Source organism: Artemia sp. Qi Xiang Cuo, chromosome 7, assembly GCF_049724085.1.
Source record: "Artemia sp. Qi Xiang Cuo chromosome 7, ASM4972408v1, whole genome shotgun sequence".
NCBI classification, from domain to species: domain Eukaryota; kingdom Metazoa; phylum Arthropoda; class Branchiopoda; order Anostraca; family Artemiidae; genus Artemia; species Artemia sp. Qi Xiang Cuo.
In genome coordinates, this window is record NC_142800.1 from 30823070 (window position 1) to 30838568 (window position 15499).

General features: G+C 33.9%; 1 protein-coding gene across 1 annotated transcript in view; it reads right to left on the reverse strand.

The window, feature by feature from the left end:
• Positions 1-8068: 8068 nt before the first annotated feature.
• Positions 8069-15499, reverse strand: part of LOC148950158 (uncharacterized) — a 153851-nt gene continuing 146420 nt past the window's right edge. Inside the window, exons 3-4 of the mRNA XM_089091792.1 lie at positions 9357-9629; positions 8069-8935 (exon numbers count right to left, since the gene is read on the reverse strand). Coding sequence (XP_088947918.1) covers positions 8069-8935; positions 9357-9629 — 1140 coding nt within the window. The remainder of the gene's footprint in view (positions 8936-9356; positions 9630-15499) is intronic.

A 15499-nucleotide genomic window follows, 5' to 3' on the forward strand; every position in this document is an offset into this window, starting at 1 on the left:
TTCATTTAAGCCTAATTGCGTAGGTACTAAAGGAACATTGAACATTTTTTCTGAGTTTGTGTGTTTTCGCAAGAAAATAGCTTGTCTTTAGCAAACTTAGCCATAGATAGTTTAAACTCTGCATAAATATCTTCATTTCAGCCTAATTGCGTAGGTACTAAAGGAACATTTAACATTTTTTCTGATTTTGTGTGTTTTCGCAAGAAAATAGCTTATCTTTAGCAAACTTAGCCATAGCTAGTTGAAACTGTGCATAAATATCTTTATTTTTAGCCTAATTGTGTAGGTACTAAAGGAACTTTGATCATTTTTTATGATTTTGTTTGTTTTCGCAAGAAAATAGCTTGTCTTTAGTAAACTTAGCAATAGCTAGTTGAAACTCTGCATAAATATCTTCATTTTTAGTCTAATTGTGTAGGTACTAAATTAACATTGAACATTTTTTGTGATTTTGTTTGTTTTCGAAAGAAAATAGTTTGTCTTTAGCAAACTTAGCCATAGCTAGTTGAAAATCTGCATAAATATCTTCATTTTTAGTCTAATTGCGTAGGTACTAAAGGAACATTGAACATTTTTTCTGATTTTGTGTGTTTTCACAAGAAAATAGCTTGTCTTTAGCAAACTTAACCATAGCTAGTTGAAACTCTGCATAAATATCTTCATTTAATACTAATTGCGTAGGTACTAGAGGAACATTGATCATTTTTTGTGATTTTGTGTGTTTTCGGAAGAAAATAGATTGTCTTTAGCAAACTTAGCCATAGATAGTTGAAACTCTGAATAAATATCTTCATTTCATACGCATTGCACAGGTACTAGAGGAACACTGAAAATTTTTTTTTCTGATTTTGTGTGTTTTCGCGAGAAAATAGCTTGTTTTTATAAAACTTAGCCACAGCTAGGTGAAAATCTGCATAAGTATCTTCATTTAAACATAACTGCGTAGGTACTAAAGCAATATTGAACATTTTTTTGATTTTGTGTGTTTTCGCACGAAAATAGCTTGTCTTTGGCAAACTTAGCCATAGCTAGCTGAAAATCTGCATAAATATCTTCATTTTTAGTCTAATTGAGTAGGTACTAAATGAACAAAGAACATTTATTCTGAATTTGTGGGTTTTCACAAGAAAATAGCTTGTCTTTAGCAAACTTAGCCATAGCTAGTTGAAACTCTGCATAAATTTCTTCATTTTTAGTCTAATTGTATAGGTACTAGAGGAACATTGATCATTTTTTCTGATTTTGAGTGTTTTCGCAAGAAAATAGCTTGGCTTTAGCAAACTTAGCCATAGCTAGTTGAAACTCTGCATAAATATCTTCATTTTTAGTCTAATTGCGTAGGTACTAGAGGAACATTGATCATTTTTTCCGATTTTGTGTGTTTTCACAAGAAAATAGCTTGTCTTTAGCAAACTTAGCCATAGATAGGAGAACTTGAACATTTTGCACTTCTTCGAGAAAACTCTGAATTAAAGTGGAGTTCCTTATCTTCATGTTGAATATTCACAATCAATGTCTAACTTTTTCTATCTTCTATGAAAAATTTGGAACAGAACTTTAAATTTTTTATTTCTTTGAGAAAAATCAGAACCAAATTTAAGAAAAATTACAAATAAAGTAAAACTTTTGATCTTCATGGAAAATAATCACAATCATAGTATTACTTTTTCTATCTTTCATCTAAAAATTTAGAATAGAACTTTAAATTTCTTTATTTCTTTGGGGAACTTAAAACTGAAGTGGAATATTTTTATTTTCTCTGGAGAAATTAGAATTTAAGTGTGATCTTTGGTAAAGTTCAGAAGAGAACTTGAACTTTTCTTCACTATGTCGAGAAAATTTTAATTGAACTAGAACTTTTTATCTTCCGTGAAAATATTCACAAGTATGGTATTACTTTTTCTATCTTCCACGGATAAATTTAGAATTGAACTTTAAATTTCTTTATGTCATTGTGAAATAAAGAGGTGAATTGGAATATATTTATTTTCTCTGGAGAAATTAGAATTGAATTGTGTTCTTTAGTAAAATTCAGATGAGAACTTGAACTTTTCTTCACTTCGTTAAGTAAATTTTAAGTTGAACTAGAACTTTTTATCTCCCAGTAAAATATTCACAAGTATAGTATTACTTTTTCTATTTTCCACCGAAACACTTAGAATTGAACTTTAAATTTCTTTATGTCTTTGTGAAATAAAGAACTTAAGTGGAAGATTTTTGTTTTCTATGGAGAAATTAGAATTGAATTGTGTTCTTTTGTAAAATTCAGAAGAGAACTTGACCTTTTCTACACTTCGTTGAGGAAATTGTAAATTGAACTAGAACTTTTTATCTTCCGGGAAAATATTCACAAGTATGGTATTATTTTTCTATCTTCCACCAAAAATTAGAATTGAACTTTAAATTTCTTTATGTCTTTGTGAAATAGAGGACTGAAGTGGAAGATTTTTATTTTCTCTGGAGAAATTAGAATTGAATTGTGTTCTTTGGTAAAGTTCAGAAGAGAACTTGAACTTTTCTTCACTTCGTTGAGAAAATTTTAAATTGAACTAGAACTTTTCATCTTCCATGAAAATATTCACAAGTATGGTATTACTTTTTCTATCTTCCATCGAAAAATTTAGAAATTAACTTTAAATTTCTTTATGTCATTGTGAAATAAAGAACTTAAGTGAAAGATTTTTATTTTCTTTGGTGAAATTAGAATTGAATTGTGTTCTTTAGTAAAATTCAGAAGAGAACTTGAACTTTTCTTCTCTTCGTTGAGGAAATTGTAAATTGAACTAGAACGTTTTATCTTCCATGAAAATATTCACAAGTATGGTATTACTTTTTCTATCTTCTGCCGAAAAATTTAGAATTGAACTCTAAGTTTCTTTATGTCATTGTGAAATAAAGAACTTAAGTGGAAGATTTTTATTTTCTCTGGTGAAATTAGAATTGTATTGTGTTCTCTAGTAAAATTAAGTAGAGAACTTGAACTTTTCTTCGCTTCGTTGAGGAAATTGTAAATTGAACTAGAACTTTTTATCTTCCGGGAAAATATTCACAAGTATAGTATTACTTTTTCCATCTTCCACCGAAAAATTTAGAATTTAACTTTAAATTTCTTTATGTCTTTGTGAAATTAAGAACTTAAGTGGAAGATTTTTGTTTTCTCTGGAGAAAATTAGCATTGAAGTGTGTTCTTTGGTAAAGTTCAGAAGAGAACTTGAACTTTTCTTCACTTCGTTGAGAAAATTTTAAATTGGACAAGAACTTTTCATCTTCCATGAAAATATTCACAAGTTTGGTATTAATTTTTCTATCTACCACCAAAAAATTAGAATTGAACTTTAAATTTCTATATGTCTTTGTGAAATAAAGAACTGAATTGGAAGATTTTTGTTTTCTCTGGAGAAATTAGAATTGGAGCGTGTTCTTTGGTAAAATTCAGAAGAGATCAAAAACTTTTCTTCACTTTGTTGAGAAAATTTGGAAAATTATTTAAAATTTTTTCATCCCCTTGAGAAAAATCTGAACCGAAGTGGAAAATTTTTATATTATTTGGAAAAATGGAAATGATTAAAAACTAATTTCTTTTTCATAGAGAAAGTGGTGGAAAAGATAAGTACTTCAAGTTGCAAAATGGGTTTAAGAGGGACATTAAGAAAGTAACTTGCTCTGAAATGGTTTTTGAAAAGTATTTCTTGGTGTTGAGGTAACCAAAAAGCTGTAAAGTATAGTTGTGGGTGAAAAAGATAAGTACTTCAAGTTGCAAAATGGGTTTAGGAGGGACATTAAGAAATTAACTTGCTCTGAAATGGTTTTTGAAAAGTATTTCTTGGTGTTGAGGTAACCAAAAAGGTGTAAAGTATAGTTTCGGGTGAAAAAGATAAGTACTTCAAGTTAGAAAATGGGTTTAGGAGGGAAATTAAGAAAGTAACTTGCTCTGAAATGGTCTTTGAAAAGTATTTCTTGGTGTTGAAGTATCCAAAAAGCTGTACAGTATAGTTGAGGGTGAAAAAGATAAGTACTTCTAGTTTCAAAATGGGTTTAGGAGAGAAATTAAGAAAGTAACTTGCTCTGAAATGGTCTTTGAAAAGTATTTCTTGGTTTTGATGTATTCAAAAAGCTGTGAAGTATAGTTGTGGGTGAAAAAGATAAGTACTTCAAGTTGGAAAATGGGTTTAGGAGGGAAATTATGAAAGTAACTTGCTCAGAAATGGTCTTTCAAAAGTACTTCTTGGTTTTGAGGTATCCAAAAAGCTGTAAAGTATAGTTGGGGGTGAAAAAGATAAGTACTTTAAGTTGGAAAATTGGTTTAGGATGGAAATTAAGAAAGTAACTTGCTCTGAAATGTTCATTGAAAAGTATCTCTTGGTGTTGAGGTATCCAAAAAGCTGTAAACTATAGTTGAGGGTGAAAAAGATAAGTACTTCAAGTTGGAAAATGGGTTTAAAAGGGACATTATGAAAGCAACTTTCTCTGACATGCTCATTGAAAAGTATTTCTTGGTGTTGAGGTATCCAAAAAGCTGTAAAGTATAGTTTAGGATGAAACAGATAAGCACTTCAAGTTGGAAAATTGGTTTAGAAGGGACATTAAGAAAGTAACTCGCTCTGAAATGTTCTTAGAAAAGTGTTTCTTGGTGTTGAGATATCACAAAAGCTGTAAAGTATAGTTGTGGGTGAAAATGATAAGTGCTTCTAGTTTTAAAATATTTTTTGTAGTGACATTGAGGAAGTAGCTTGCTCTGAAATGGTATTTGAAAAGTATTTCTTGATGTTGAGGTATCCAAAAAGCAGTAAAGCATAGTTTTGTGTGAAAAGCATAAGTAATTCAAGTTTGAAAATGGGTTTAGGATTGTCATTAAGAAAGTAACTTGCTCTGAAATGGTCTATGAAATGTATTTCTTTGTGTTAAGGTATCCAAAAAGCTGTAAAGTATTGTTGTGATCTAAAAAGATAAGTACTTCAAGTTGCAAAATAGGTTGAGGAGTGACATTAAGAAAGTAGCTTGCTCTGAAATGACTTTTGAAAAATATTTCTTGGTGTTGAGGTATCCAAATCTGTAAAGTATAGTTGTGGGTGAAAAAGATAAGTACTTCAAGTTAGAAAATGGGTTTAGGAGGGACATTAAGAAAGTAACTTGCTCTGAAGTTGTTCTGAAAAGTGGATCTGGAAAATAGGTTCTAGAACTTGTTCTGAAAAGATATAATAAAGCCATAAAAAAGTATTAAAAAATGGAGAGGGGACTCTTTGGGGGGCCCGGGGAGGGGGTTTGGGGATCCGGGGGCCCTTGAGGGCCGGGTGGTCTTTTGGGTGCCCGGGGGGCCTTTGCGGACCAGGGGAGGCCCTTGGGGGGTCTGAGGAGGGTGTTTGGGGGGGCCCTTGGGGGAGGGTGCCCTTCTGTGATCGAAATTTTTACTTTTTAGTTTACTTTTTTTTTTTGCGGCGCATCCTGCGGCGCTTTCCTGCGGTGCCTCCCTGCGGCACATCCTGCGGCGCTTTCCTGACCCGTGGCGCATCCCTGCGGCACATCCTGCGACGCTTTCCGGGCCCCCGGCGCAGCCCGGCAGCGTGTTTCGGGGCCGGGGGACCTTTGGGGGCGGGGGGAGGGCCTTGGGGGCTTAGGGTGGGCCTTTGGGGCACCGGGAGGGTCTTTGGGGGGCCGGGGGGGCAGTTGGGGGCCGGTGGAGGGCCTTTGGGACCCCGTTGGTCCTTTGGGAGCTCAATGGGCCTTTGGGGGGCCCGGGGAGGGTCTTGGGGGGGCTGGGTGGGCCTTGGGGGGCGCCGGGGGCCTTTTGGGAGCTTGGGGGGCCTTTGAGGACCGGGGGCTTCCTTCCGGGTTGGGGTAGGAGGATTGGAACCCTTTGGGGTTGGGTTAGAGGACCTCACAACAATGTTCATATGAAACTTGTGTATTATAACGACCACAGAGTTTCACCATTAAATTCTCTTCTAAAATCTCTTCAAAAATCTTCTTTTAAAATGTCTCTATCTGTTTCGCCGAAATAGTTCCACAACCTGTCTAAAACGGTTTCGCCCATATAATCCCTAAACGTAAATTCAGCGTGTTCCTTTGTTATTGGCATCTCTGCGCTAATGCATTTCAAATTAATAAGAAGCCTTTTCGCGCGCTAAAACAATTCATCGCTTCATGCTTCACAATTCATGCTTCTTGCCTAATTGTTTCCATGGCCTTTGGTTATTAATATCCTTTGGAGTTCGACCAGTAGAACTGTTCCCGAGGCAAAGACATTAATGATTTGGATATATTCCTGGAGAAATGTTTCTAGGCGAAAATTTTTAAAGTCTGACAGATGATGTCATTGATTGATTGATCTGTCAAGAAAGGGGAAATTAATTTGATGTTTCTAAGGGGAATTATTGATTCACGATAGGTTTCTGCAAAAATATAAAAGTAATTTCTGTGTGTTCCTTTTGTTTGGCATCTCTGCGCTAATGCATTTCAAATTTCTAGGAAACCCTTTCCTACGTTAATCTCTTCATCTCATAAATTTTCCTAGCTAAACTATTAGGGTTTCGTTAGAATATCAATTTATCTCTCCGACTTAAAGCTCCGTGAAGCCGTATTTAAAAATAGAATTTCTATCTCTTTAGACTCCCGCATAATTCCAAGATAACAAGTGATGTCAATTATAATTCCTGACACTAAAGATCAATGAAGCCCTATTTAAAAATAGAATATTAATTTTTCTCGCTGACCTAAAGAACGTTTATCCCTCAGACCTAAGATTAAAGAAGCCTTAATGTTTCTTAATTCTCCCCTTCGTGAATCAATAATTTCCCCTAGCGATTATGTAAATCAAGTTCACATGTGCTACTCGTGACAGCACCACCTGGTTTTTGGTTTTGCATGTGAGAAATTTACTTTTTTTCCAAGTGAGAAAATTCCTGTTTTTTAATTATAAGTTACCAAACAAAACACCACGTGGTCCTGTCACCCTGTTTTTCAAATTCTCACTGACAAAAACCATAAAACATCCATAATTTGATGTTGACATCCGAGAAAAACATCAAATAAATCGAACAAAACACATATCCATCCATGAAAACAACCATAAATGTGAGAAAATTCATGTTTTTACAAGTGAGAAAATTCCAGTTTTTTCATTCTCACTGAGAAAACCATAAAACAGACATGAATTGCTGATGACATCCATAAATGTGACAAAGTTCCTGTTTTTCAAATTCTCATTGACAAAAACCATTATACATCCATGAAAAACATCAAATAAATCTACCAACACACATAACCATCCAAGAAAACATACATAAATGTTACAAAATTCCTTTTTTTAAAATTCTCATTGACAAAAAAACCAAAAACCACGTGGTTCTCGTGCCAATATACGGTGTTAAAAAAAGTTGTAGGTGGCAGAAGGGGTGCGTGACACGAGCTTTAGGGTCACTTCTACTAACCACATGAGAAAACGATGAAGTATCCAATTATTTGGACTGCAAACTTTATTGTTTAAAGCAAATGTAGGTTAATGAGCTCTTCATTTCTTTGAATACTGTGAAATCAACTTTTTACCCCATTCACTCTACATTTGAGCCTGAGCAGTCGTTCTTAAAGTACTGGGGACAAAAATTCAAAGTACAGCAGAAATATCAGGGAGTCAAGGAGAGACAACCCCCTTGATATATGGTATTTTTAAGTTTCAATATCACTTTGGATTTCATCTCAAAAACCTTGTTTTTTTTTTCTCAATTTCAGATAAATATTCACAGTCATTCTGATTTTTATCCAATATTTAAACAAATTTTTTTTCTGGATTCACTTTGTTCGAATATGTTATTTTGGTGTTACAATTTTCATTCATCAATTTTTAACTCACATCCTTGCCGGTAAGGTCAGTTAGAAAACAGCTAATAATATCATCTGGAACATGGAAATATAAATCTGTTTCTTGCTTACTTCCCATTTCTTATCTCATTTTTTCCCTTTAAGTTCTGTTATTTTCAAACTAGAAAAGTTTTTTGAGCCTTTTTAAATCGCAAAATCTAGTATCATGCCTTTATAGCTTGTTGTTTTCAAAGATATACTTCACAAAAAATATTCAGAATAAATAAGATAACCAGCCCGCCCCGTCACCCTGTCGAAAATCAAAGGACATTAATTCCAATTCTCTTTCATAGGGTGACGGCAGCTGCTTTTCTGTTTTTGGAGCTTGGAATATCCCGATGCCTTGACTTTGAATAGGTTTATTTTCCGGTGATATCAGCGGTGGCTTATATTTGTGATATTCTGACTCTGGCGTAGCAGTACTAATCTCAAATGAACCATCTTGATTTAGACTAGAAGTAATTGTATCTTCTACTACACTCGCATTAACGACTGCGCCATCTTGGCTGCTATTTTCGTCCTTTGTTCCCCTTCTTTTCAGGGGCCTGGCATCCGAGAGAGCTGGTTTTTGTAAAGCAGCTACTGGTATTACTAATCTTTGCTTTAAATTACTGTAAAAATGAGAAGTAAAATTTGTGATTTCCTTCTCTGGTAATTTCTCATTATGAATTGAAGAGGCTATGGGCATGCTATCTTGTTTTATCAATTCACTTTTAATATTAAGTCTAAACATGGCATTATACTCAGCTTGTGAGTAAGATGTATTAAAATCTGATTCTAAACGAGTAGGACTGGCTTCTGTATGAGATTGTGCTTTAGTATTTTGTTTTGATGAATATTGTACTTTCCCTGTAACTTCAATACGAGGATTTGCCGTCGTTACACTTTCGATTAAGGTGCTGATTGAAACGTCTGACGAAGGTGATATAGTTCTTTTGTGTTCTTTTTTATGGTCCTCGTATGAAACAGTCCCTCTTTCACCTGTAGATCTGTTATTTCTTGAAACAAATATGTTTGGCAATGGCTTTACTTCTGAATTTGAAATCGTAACGTTTGATTGTTCAGGCTTTGTTGTTGAAATCTGCCTACTCAATGAAGCTATATTAGTCCGACCAGTGTTTTTATCCTCTTTGTTTTTTTTTTTGTTCTCCAACATGGGATATCGATTGCTGCTTTGCTAATGGCTTATACGAAATAGTTGAATTTTTACTTATCTTTGAAGTCACGCTATTAGAAGACTTGGAGTTTTTGATTAAGTTTTGGTGTTGTTTGCGATCCAGAATAGCACCATCATAATTTTGAGGATCTGTAATTATAGTCGCAGCCAATTCGTCCTTTGATCTCTTTTGCTCTTCTGGTACGTCAAACGAAGATGTTACTCTATGGACAGTAGATCTTTTAAGCCTTAAAGCCAAAGTAGTTGCCACGGAAATGAATTCTAAAGAAGAATCAGTAGTACAAAGTTTCTGACGGCTTGCTGTTGAATTTTTTTTTTCTATTTTGCTAGTTTCGAGTTCCATCTGAGGTTGGTTGTTAACGAAGCTTGAACTCTCAACGTGTTTGGAAGTTTCATTATCAGTATTTGTTCTACCTCCAGTCTTTCCTATTTCCTCTGTTTTCAAGGAATCAACCAAAGCTGGTGTACCAGAATCTAGACCTAATCTTTGATCATTAGGTATAACAGCTTTGAAGTTAAAAACTGGCTTTCCATCCCGATTTCTAAGTACTGTTTCCACAGGTGGTAAGTGTAGCCTCATATTTGATGACATGACTGCCTGAAATTGAACAAAATTTACATTAACTAGAGGAATTGCAAGGCTGTGTTTCAAAGGCCCTTCAAAGCAACAAACTGAAGTTCAACATCGAATTTGCTTCAAATTCGGGCTTACAAAGAAAATAGCACGATGTTAAAGCAATGTTGTGGTAAAAAATGCCGAAGAAGGTTCCCTAAAACTGAATTTAGTTCAAAAAATACCTCTCTCCATTTTGTACGATAATATGGCTGAATCAAATCAGCCCTGTAAATAAGAAAAAAACGAAAAGAAAAAAGAAAGGAAAAAACAAAAGGAAAAAGGAAAAACGAAAGGAAAAGAAAGAAAAAAAGCAAACATGAAAATAAATTTTCGTCGATTTTCGTAGATAGAAGTGCATAAACCTTCGCTCTAAGTTTTCTCAGTCATATCGAATTTGATGCTATGATTTTTCTTCCCAACTTTGTGCCGCTAATACTATTCAATAGGTAAATTAAAAGTTCATAAAGTTGAATTATTGTTATTGTTATATTCGAGTAATTTGATGCATATAATGTTTTCTGAGTTTTTTTTCTATTTATAGTCACTATTGACGAGAAGCACTTTTAGTCAAACAGTTCGTGGTAACGAACTGTAAGTAAGGAACGACCCGGCTCAATGGTAACCGAAACTCTAGAAAACGGGTACATCAAACCAATAGATACATAAAAAGAATCAGATTTCAATGCTGATTTCAAATATATAACTTTCATCAAGTTTAGTGCTACCCATCAAAAGTTACGCGCCTGAAAAAATTTGGCTGATTTTCAAAAAAAGGTGGAAAGACCCCCTCAAAGTTATAGAACCTTAATTAAAATTACACCATCATATTCAGCGTATCAGAGAACCCTACTTTAGTGGTTTCAAGCACCTATCTGGAAATATGTGGAATTTTGCATTTATTGCCAGAAGAAAGATCACGGATGCGTGTTTATTTGTTTTTTTGTTTTTTTCCCCAGGGGTGATTGTATCGACCCAGTGGTCCTAGAATATCGTGGGAGGGCTCATTGGAACGGAAATGAAAAGTTCTAGTGCCCTTTTTAAGTGACCAAAAAATGGAGGGCAACTAAGCCCCCTCCCACGCTTATTTTTTCCCAAAGTCACCCGATAAAAATTTTGAGATAGCCATTTTGTTCAACATGGTCGAAAATACGATAAATATGTCTTTTAGGATGACTTAATCCCCCAAAGTCCCCAGGGAGAGGGCTAAAAGTTATAAACTTTACCCAATGTTAACATATAGTATTGGTTATTGGGAAGTATACAGAAGTTTTCAGGAGGGTTTTTTTCTGGTAGTGGGGGGGGTGGGGGTCGGGGGTTATGTTGGAGGATCTGTCCATGGGGGAAGGAAAATTGCCATGAAGGGGGCGCCGGACTTGCCAGCATTATTTATTGGTTATTGGGAAGTATACAGACATTTTCAGGAAGGATTTTTTCTGGAGAGGGGGGGGGGGCTATAGGAGGGGGTTACTCAGGAGAATCTTTCCATGGAGGATGTTTCTTTGGGGTAAGGGACATTTCTATCAAAGGGGGTGCCGGATTTCCAAGCATTATTTAAAAAACGATCAGAAATGAAATAAAAAAAAAAAGTTTTTTCAACTGAAAGTAAGAAGCAACATTAGAACTTAAAACGAACAGAAATTATAACGTATGTGAGGGGGTTTTCCCCCAAGTCAATACCTCGCTCTTTACGCTACAGTTTTTTTTAGTGCATTCAAAAGAGGTATCTATTCTAATTAAACAGCCTTTGTGATTCAGGGGTGCGTGAATCAAAATATTTTTTAACTTTGAACGTAAAGAGCGTGGTATTGACTAAGGGGAGAACCCCCTCATATACGTAATAACATATACGTAATAAAAAAAACAATAAAAAAAAGAAGCGATACGACTTAATAGTAATCGAAACTTTTAAAAACAGAATTTTGATGTCAATAAATGTATCAAAAGAATGTGTTTATAATGCTGATTCTAAATATATAAATTTTATTAAGTTTAGTATTACTTATCAAAGGCTACGAGCCTGAGAAAATTTGCCTGATTTTTTAAAGAGGGGGGAAAAATCCCCTACAAGTGAAAGAATTTTAATGAAAATCACACCGTCAGATTCAGCGCATCAGAAAACCCTATTACATAGGTTTAAAGCTGATATCTGCAAAAATCTGCAACTTTGTATTTTTTGCCAGAAGAAAAATATACGAATATAGAAGTTAGTTAGGTAAGTTAATTTGTATATTACGTCATAACCAAATTTAGAGACATCCATTTAGCAAAAGAAAAGTAAAATTTTTATGCAAATTTTGTTTACTTATTCAATGACGGTGAGCCAAAATAAAAGCTGCATTAACTAAAAAACGATCAGAAATTAAATAAAAAAAAAAATAAGTTTTTCAAACTGAAAGTAAGGAGCAACATTAAAACTTAAAACGAACAGAAATTATTCCGTATATGAAAGGGGCTGTCCCCTCCTCAACGCCTCGCTCTTTACGCTAAAGTTTGACTCTGTCTCACAACTTTATTTTTTAAAACAATAAAAAACTTTAGCGTAAAGAGCGAGGCGTTGAGGAGGGGACAGCCCCTTTCATATACGGAATAATTTCTGTTCGTTTTAAGTTTTAATGTCGCTCCTTACTTTCAGTTTAAAAAACTTGTTTTTTTTTATTTAGTCTCTCTTAAAGAGCGCCTCTCGCCATTAGTAACTTCCCTTTTGTCATTGTTTTGTCACAGTCGTCAAAGAGACTACAGATTAAATTTTAAATTAATTCCTCATGAGTCCAAGTAGCACCATGTTTTTTTTTGAATGGTCACTATGAGTAGAGTGCTAACATATACTTCTATCGAGGCCCTAGGAATTCCCATACTATTCTACGGGTCCTCTACAACTTTTCAAAGAAAGTCAGTACTCCCTCACACAGTTTGACGTAGACATTTTTTTTTTTTACGTTGGCAAGGTATAATGTGGTCAAACATGTTTTGAGAGTATGGTGGAAATTATATAGCTCAAGCAGACTGGTTTTTTTTTAAAAGCTGACACGGTATAAAGTAGTCCAACATGTTTTGGGAGCATAGTCAAAATTATATAACTCAAACAGAGTGTTTTTCGAGCCAACATCAATTTTTTATTAGTAATTGAGATATTGTATAAAATGTTAATTACCATACGATTTAATTTTCATTATGATTTGATATATTCTAGATAATACGGGTTTCTAAGGCAACACCCACGTTTTGGAACTAGGAGCGAGATTGTGTGATGCAATCAGACTGGTTTCGTTTTACGGGTTCATTAATAGAACAACTAATGTTTTTGAAGAGGGCAATTACTTCTAAGTTCAATAACCAAATTAAACTTCCGATGGTTAAGAAAGCGTAACGGGTAATTAAAGAATGAGGAATGGGATGCTATAGTTAGAATGGTTTTAAGTTGAAAATTGTGACGTAAAAATAACTCTATTTGCGAATTTTTTTGCGAAAAGGTATCTGCGAAAAGGTATTGCGTTGGTTAAGAATGCCTCAAGGGTAATTAAAGAATGAGTAATGGGATGCTTGCATCAACAATACAAAGAATATGCTCAGATACTTAATAGATTTGACGCCTACAAGAGACATTGGTAAAAGGTATTCAATAGCTTAATTGGCGTTAAATCATTTTGCATTAAAATAGAGTCTAACGAGGGCTTGTTAACTCAGGCAATTTGTTATAAATTTGGGGCAACATAAATCTATGAAAATGGTTAATGATAATAGAATGACATTGCGAGTTGACCTAGCTTTACCTCTCCGATGTGTTCTGTATAATACACAAGTTGTGTTTGAACAGTGTTCTCAGTTTAAAATAGGGTCCAACGTTATAGTATACTAAAAAGTTGATACTAAGAGGGATGTAGATGGCAAGAAAATAATTTTAATAAAGAAATTCAGAACAAACCATAGAAATCCTTGCAAATCAAGTAGTAAGGTGTATGTGAGTACGAACCATCAAGGTACATAAGCACCAATGACCCTAACCAGCAGAGACATCAACCCCCCAAAGGTCCCCTATCCCAAAAATCGAAGGGTACACCCTCCCCTCCAACTTTTTGGTCCCCTCCCCCCATTTTTTTTTTATTTTTTTTTTTTTGTTTTTTTGGCAATTGACATTTTTTGCTGATAACAAGTATCATTAATTACGATCGTAGCTTTCAAATGGGAAACTTAAGTCCAGTTTTGGATCAAAAAATAAACTATTTCTGTAAAATCTGAGTTAATAAGGGTTTTTGACCATAAACTCTAGTTTTTTGTAAGAAAATTATGGAAAATACAATTCTCAGGTTCAAATTTGAAACTTAAGTCCATTTTTGACCAAAAAATAAAACTATTTCCGCAAAATCTGAGCTAATAAGGGGTTTTGACCGTAAAATCTAGTTTTTTTGTAAGAAAATTATGGAAAATACAATTCTCTGGTTCAAATGTGAAACTTAAGTCCATTTTTGGATCGAAAAAATAAACTATATCTGTAAAATCTGAACTAATAAGGGTTTTTGACCGTAAAGTCTAGTTTTTTTGTAAGAAAATTATGGAAAATTTCGTGAAATGCAAGAGTTGGAATATTTCAATAGTGTTTTATCGTGGTTTACCTTGTCACAGTTACATTCTCATGATTTTTCAAAGCCTATTTTGGATTTTTTTCCTTGAAATAGAAGAGTTGGAATATTTCAGTAGTTTTTTATTGTGGTTTACCTTGTCACTGTTACATTCTCATGATTTCTCAAAGTTCATTTTGGATTTCTTTCCTTGAAATGCAAGAGTTGGAATATTTCAGTAGTAATTGTCGTGGTTTACCTTGTCACAGTTACATTCTCTTGATTTTTCAAAGTTCATTTTTGGATTTCTTTCGTTGAAATGCAAGAGTTGGAATATTTCAGTAATGTTTTGTTATGGTTTACCTTGTCACAGTTACATTCTCTTGATTTTTCAAAGTTCATTTTGGATTTCTTTCATTGAAATACAAGAGTTGGAATATTTCAGTAGTGTTTTGTCATGGTTTACCTTGTCACAGTTACATTCTCTTGATTATTCAAAGTTCATTTTGGATTTTTACATTCTCTTGATTATTCAAAGTTTATTTTGAATTGCTTTCGTGAGATGCAAGAGTTGGAATATTTCAGTAGTGTTTTGTTGTGGTTTACCATATCACAGTTACATTCGCTTTATTTTTCAAACTTCATTTTGAATTTCTTTCGTGAAATGCGAGATTTGGAATATTTCAATAGTGTTTTATCGTGGTTTACCTTGTCACAGTTACATTCTCTTGATTTTTCAAAGTTCATTTTGGATTTCTTTCGTTGAAATGGAAGAGTTGGAATATTTCAGTAGTGTTTTGTTATGGTTTATCTTGTCAAACTTAAATTCGCTTGATTTTTCTAAGTTCATTTTGTATTTCTTTCTTTGAAATGCAAGAGTTGGAATATTTCAGTAGTGTTTTGTCATGGTTTACCCTGTCACAGTTACATTCTCTTGATTTTTCAAAGTTCATTTTCGGATTTCTTTCGTTGAAATGCAAGAGTAGGAATATTTCAGTAGTGTTTTTTTATGGTTCACCTTGTCACAGTTACATTCTCTTGATTTTTCAAAGTTCATTTGGATTTCTTTCCTTGAAATGCAAGAGTTGGAATATTTCAGTAGTGTTTTGTCGTGGTTTACCTTGTGACACTTACATTCTCTTGATTTTTCAAAGTTCATTTTGGATTTTTACATTCTTTTGATTTTTCAAAGTTCATTTTGAATTTCTTTCGTTGAAATGCAAGAGTTGGAATATATCAGTAGTGTCTTGTTGTGCTTTACCTTGTCACTGTTACATTCTCTTGATTTTTCAAAGT